General features: G+C 35.2%; 1 protein-coding gene and 1 long non-coding RNA gene across 2 annotated transcripts; one reads left to right on the top strand and one right to left on the bottom strand.

Moving 5' to 3' along the window:
• On the bottom strand, positions 1 to 3,421 carry LOC125649233 (glutathione S-transferase omega-1-like). The gene is made up of 5 exons (XM_048876594.2): positions 3,003 to 3,421; positions 2,100 to 2,205; positions 1,711 to 1,930; positions 1,122 to 1,251; positions 1 to 343 (listed from the first exon to the last, which is right to left on the bottom strand). The coding sequence occupies exons 1-5, from the start codon at positions 3,103 to 3,105 to the stop codon at positions 102 to 104; spliced, it is 801 nt and encodes a 266-aa protein (XP_048732551.1). The 5' UTR covers positions 3,106 to 3,421; the 3' UTR covers positions 1 to 101.
• An 897-nt stretch (positions 3,422 to 4,318) lies between these two features.
• Positions 4,319 to 5,601, top strand: LOC130051965 (uncharacterized). The gene is made up of 2 exons (XR_008800254.1): positions 4,319 to 4,699; positions 5,042 to 5,601. It is a non-coding gene; the product is annotated as an uncharacterized LOC130051965 (long non-coding RNA).
• Positions 5,602 to 5,834: the final 233 nt, after the last annotated feature.

Below are 5,834 nucleotides of genomic sequence, written 5' to 3' on the forward strand. Positions count from 1 at the left end.
TAACCAACCAACCAATTTTAATCAGATACAAAATTATTTATAAAAATATCAACTATGCTGTGCATGTCAATTCATCATATAAAATGGCAGGCTATTCTCGATCAGTTTAATCCATAATCATAGTCAGGTTTTCCCGCTCTTAACGAAGAAAAGAAATGTATGTGAGCCGCTGGCTCTTCGTATGTCTCTTTCACCGCCGGGAGTTCCATCATTACTTTCATCCAGGAGCTCAAATGCGGAAATTCCTTCGGATCCAATTTGGCTTCAGGAGCTACTACGGTTAACACTGGAATTCTCTCAAACCATGGCCAGACCATCAAATCTACCATGCAAGGTGAAGCTCCTACATAATAAATAATTCAACATAACATTACTGGAATTCTCTCAAACCATGGCCAGACCATCAAATCTACCATGCAAGGTGAAGCTCCTACATAATAAATAATTCAACATAACATTTATAGATCTCGAGTGCAGTAGATACCCATCATACCAGTACTGTAGATAGTCACATTAGTACTGTAGATATCTGTCACATTAGTACTGTAGATATCTGTCACACTAGTACTGTAGATAACTGTCACATTAGTACTGTAGATATCTGTCACATTAGTACTGTAGATATAAATCACATTAGTACTGTAGATATCTGTCACATTAGTACTGTAGATATCTGTCACATTAGTACTGTAGATATCTGTCACACTAGTACTGTAAATATCTGTCACACTAGTACTGTAGATATCTGTCACATTAGTACTGTAGATATCTGTCACATTAGTACTGTAGATGTCTGTCACACCAGTACTGTAGATATCTGTCACACTAGTACTGTAAATATCTGTCACACTAGTACTGTAGATATCTGTCATATTAGTACTGTAGATATATGATTGCTCTATGTACAAAGATGTGAAATTCTATGCTTCAAATACCATTATTCAATTGCTAGAATTATAAGTATAGTATTTTTAATATGTAGTGAATATCATTATATTCCATGTTAGTAAGATTTATCATTTCATTTTACATATTTTGGGTAGTCTGTGTAATTAATAGCTTTTATCCACTTTTCTAATTTCAATGTTTAGAATCCCTTTGCTTGTGTCTGTGTAACAAACCTCCAAAGTATTTTCCTCTCTTTGCAAGCTCGTCTTCATAACGACCTACTCGTCTTTTATAACGGCGTATACTTTCATCCAACGTTCCATCCGCCACTGACTTCGGTATCTCGTAGAATAACTCCGTAATCTATGTCCCCAAAACATCAACACAAACAAATTATACTAATTGAAAGAAGAATGTCCACGTATTACTCATAACAGTGGAAGTCTTTTATAGCCAACATTACTATAATGTATTAATCATAGCAATAGAAGTCTCTATAGCCAACATTACTACATGTATAATGTATTAATCATAACAATAGAAGTATTTTATAGCCAACATTACTATAATGTATAAATCATAGCAATAGAAGTATTTTATAGCCAACATTACTATACATGTATTAATCATAACAATAGAAGTATTTTACAGCCAACATTACTATACATGTATTAATCATAACAATAGAAGTATTTTATAGCCAACATTACTATAATGTATTAATCATAGCAATAGAAGTATTTTATAGCCAACATTACTATACATGTATTAAATAGAAGTCTTTTATAGATAACATTACTATAATGTCAGCTCTACCATTACCTTTCCGAACGTTTCCCACAAAATCTTATCCCTGCTTGCCTCATAGAAATCCGCCGGGATGAGTTTAGGTGTAGGGTATACGTTATCTAGGAACTCGTTACAGACATTCGACTCATACACTACTTTGTCGTCAAATTCCAAAACAGGAACGAGGCCGACTGGATTCATCGCAAAAAACCAGTCTGGCTTTTGTTTCAGATTGATGTTTACAGTCTCGAATCTGAAAATTTTGAAAGAGACATTTAAATTTAAAAACATTTATGATGAAATGTATATATCTTTCCTGTTTAGGAATAAATGGAAGATTTTCTGACTTGAATGTTCTCAATATCTGAATTCAAACCGTTATCACTGAGAAAGAAAATAGCAGTGTAACTGAAACAACGTACGTTATATTTTTATGTAAGAGGGCGAGTCGTGTACGCTGGGCGTAAGGACAAAATCTCATACTGTACAAACGAAGGGTGCCTGGTGCTAATGGGGGGCACTGCGATCCTAAAAACAAAATATTTCATAGAATATAACGGATTTATTGACTAATTATGTAGTCTTTATTGGGCAATATAAAAATTTAACAAATTGATCCGTTTATAAGGTTCCAATTATATAACACTTTTTATCAAAAGATTGTCTCAATGTAATACTAAATCTACATGTACATGTATTACAATGCAGCTTTGATATCAAGAACTATCATATCATAATTTCATATTTGAACTGACGAGTGCTATACATTAATTTATATCTAAAATGAATTTCTTTACTTTACTTCGTTTTCGTAACATTGTATAGCAGGAACCGCTTTGTACATAGTTATGAAAGAAAGGCATTGCCGCATTGTCTGATGTTCACCCCTATACCCAGTCTGAAAGCATTGCCGCATTGTCTGATGTTCACCCCTATACCCAGTCTGAAGGCATTGCCGCATTGTCTGATGTTCACCCCTATACCCAGTCTGAAGGCATTGCCGCATTGTCTGATGTTCACCCCTATACCCAGTCTGATTAAAATCAAACATTCACTGGCTCTTTTTATTTTCATGGTCACAAAAGAGCTTGTGAATCAGACTGCTTCCAACCTTGAACCTGGTGATGAATTTACATTTTTACAACACGTGAAGTTTCTTATTATACTATTTTGTAACTGTCTTGACTCTCTGTCCCTAACCCTAATTAACCCTAGTACTTTTAAACTTTCATCCTAAACAAGCCCTATAAATGTATATGTTTATAACATGAAATGCACCCCATACTGTTATAAGAGTAGTCGTTCTTTGATTACAATAGTCTCACCTCTTCCAAGAGCTTTTTCCGACATGATTTTGATTTCAGAGTAGCTTCTTCCTACAGTTTGAATGTCTATCTTCTGAAACCTCCGTCGGGATAAGGATAACATGGTTTAGCCTATCTGGAAATCATTCCCGCTATCACACGTATCCTTTGTTTACACAGCTCAGCTTACACCACTATTCGTTCCACAAACTGACCCGTAAGTGTTCTACACGGAGTCACCTCCCTTATCATTCATCGTGCATTCGATGTACTACTTCATTAAATGACTAGGAAAACGTTACAACAACGCCGCCAGACAGATACGGTGTTATATAGCGAGACTTCTCCCATAATGAGACTTTCCTCTGAAAGGTCTCCGACTATCAATAGTTAGACCCCCTCCCCCCTATAAGCTGCATTCTAGGTTTGGATTTTATTTTTAAATGATTGGCTATGACATTTAGTGAGTCATCCTCCTTTACTAGTAGTGAAACTTCCCTTGTACAATATACATACGTGGTTGGTTGCAATTTTATCAATATCTTTGTTATATCAATCGAACGGGTAACTTCTTTTATCAGTCGTCCAACTACTGAATTGAATGAGGTTATCAGGGGTCTTTTTTATTATAAAGATGCATCTTCAAAGGATAAACCGAAATGGAATTTAATGATTTTTAAGATAAGAATTATTCCTACCATTAATGAAATATCATACCATATCCTGTAAGGCATTTTTAAATCAATTACTGATATCTTAATGTATCAAATCAAATGAACCAAATGATGCTTTATCCTAAATTTTGTTTCTGTTTTCTCAAATCATACAATGTGCTTTCATTATTGTGGAATACACTGTTGAACAGAATTTCGGGGGCGGTGTGTATGTGTGTGTGTGTGTGTGGGTGGGTGTGTGTGTGTGCGCGTGTGTGTTTGTGTGTGTTTAATTGCTTATAAAATGGGAGGCATTTCGTTATATAGCCATTATGCATTTCTGAGGGGGTAATGCTGCTAGTTAAGCAGTTAATTAAAAATTATTATGATCAATCTCATCATGAAATAAAGACATCAATCGCATAGTATTTCAATCTACTTGAACTATCATATAACATCGGAAAAAAAAAGAACTATTTATGAAAGGTAAAAAATTTCAAGATATATTTTTAGAAAATTAATTATTGCTTGCATTATGAATACTCAAATAATTAATAATACCTACAATTCTGAATCAATGAGTGCATCATAGAATACAATGCTGGAATAATTCGGTGGTTGATTATTGAGCGCAGTAATCCATATATCACTATAATTGCTCGGGGGGGGGGGGGGTAAAGTAGGACTATTTTATTCAAGGGGAACTCCTTAATGGGGAAAAGTCTAGCCTATGCAATAACACCAGAAAGCAGACCTGGCAGAACACCACACAACACGATAATAACCAAAATCTCCATTTAAAAATGCTTTCTTCAAACTTGGAGATCTTAACAACCCTAAAGATTTTCAAACTGCACTGAACAAGACATTTAAACTTGGGACACTGCTGTGCCACTTCAAGCAGGTGGAGTCATTGCAGCAAGTCGCACACACGGCACCAGAGACCGGAAGGAGAACTGAGGCGGTGACGTACAGACGGAAAATGGTGCTAAACACAGGAAAACAAGAAGGAACCTCTACAATCTTCCTCAGTCCAATATCATGGATATTTCAACCGGTTCCATGGTAATTACTGATGCAAAGAAAGGCTTATTCAATCAACGCCCCCTGATGACAAGTATTGCCACAAAGAATAATATAGAAATCAAAATTACATGCAATAATAGTAATTTTTATCGAGCACCTATATTCAATTGGAGATAACTTATGAATAATTTTATTTAAAAAGATATCGTCCATTGTTTGTATTTACGTTAATTTGGTGCTACATTATATTAGCGTTTTAAAAATAATTCCCTAGTCTTTCCAGTAACTTCCCTTACTAGCTTTTTTTGTAAAAAGGACTCGCGTAATTTATTCTTATTTCCTTGTGTGTTTCTCATAATGTATTAAATGATTTGATTTAAGATCCATCCCATGGATTACCCATTCATTTGGTTGAAGGGTGATATGTTCAATCTAAGCGGACCCAAGATGGATCTGGCGCATCAGAGAGAGACACCAATGGGTTTCTCAACATGGGCAGCCTTCCTACACAAAGCCGAAGTCATTTTACAAGACAACATCGGCGCAGCCATTGTAGCATGGAACAGCATTATGGCCTCAACTCGTATTAGAAGTGGATGGATACCCTTCATCACTTCAAGTTGCCAGTTTTGTATGTCCCACCAAACGCAGGCGAAGCATCGATCGCTCAATGTGCAGCTTGGCTGACTGGCTGTAGTGAGCTTCATGTAGCTTCAGCGTACTGTGGTCAATTTGCATCGAGACTATTACTCCCATCTAAGAAGTGATTATATTCTTACAATACTGCGGCAATATATCAATCATTTGGACGCTATTGATTGCTAATTTCTATATGATACGCTTAGCCTATTGTCAGTATGATATCATGATACAATTGTAAAGTTATTTTTGTGAATCTGGCCTGGATTTTTCGAGAAAAAATATTAAACTTAAACTTTGAATTGTCTTTTATTTGAGATGTCAAGATTTGGGTAAAATCTTAGACTTAAGTTGATGCTTTTTCTGCAATGGACATTTCTACTTGTATTTTTTTTATGTTTTTGAGAAATCTAAGCCTGTAATGCTATGGAGTGTGGCATAAGTTAATGAGTGATTCTCTTATTCTGGTAAATTGTAATGTTTAACCTGTTCATAAACTACATTTATGTATATGTTAATGCAATGATGTTGTGAT

The sequence above is a fragment of the Ostrea edulis genome, chromosome 1 (assembly GCF_947568905.1).
Source record: "Ostrea edulis chromosome 1, xbOstEdul1.1, whole genome shotgun sequence".
Lineage (NCBI taxonomy): Eukaryota > Metazoa > Mollusca > Bivalvia > Ostreida > Ostreidae > Ostrea > Ostrea edulis.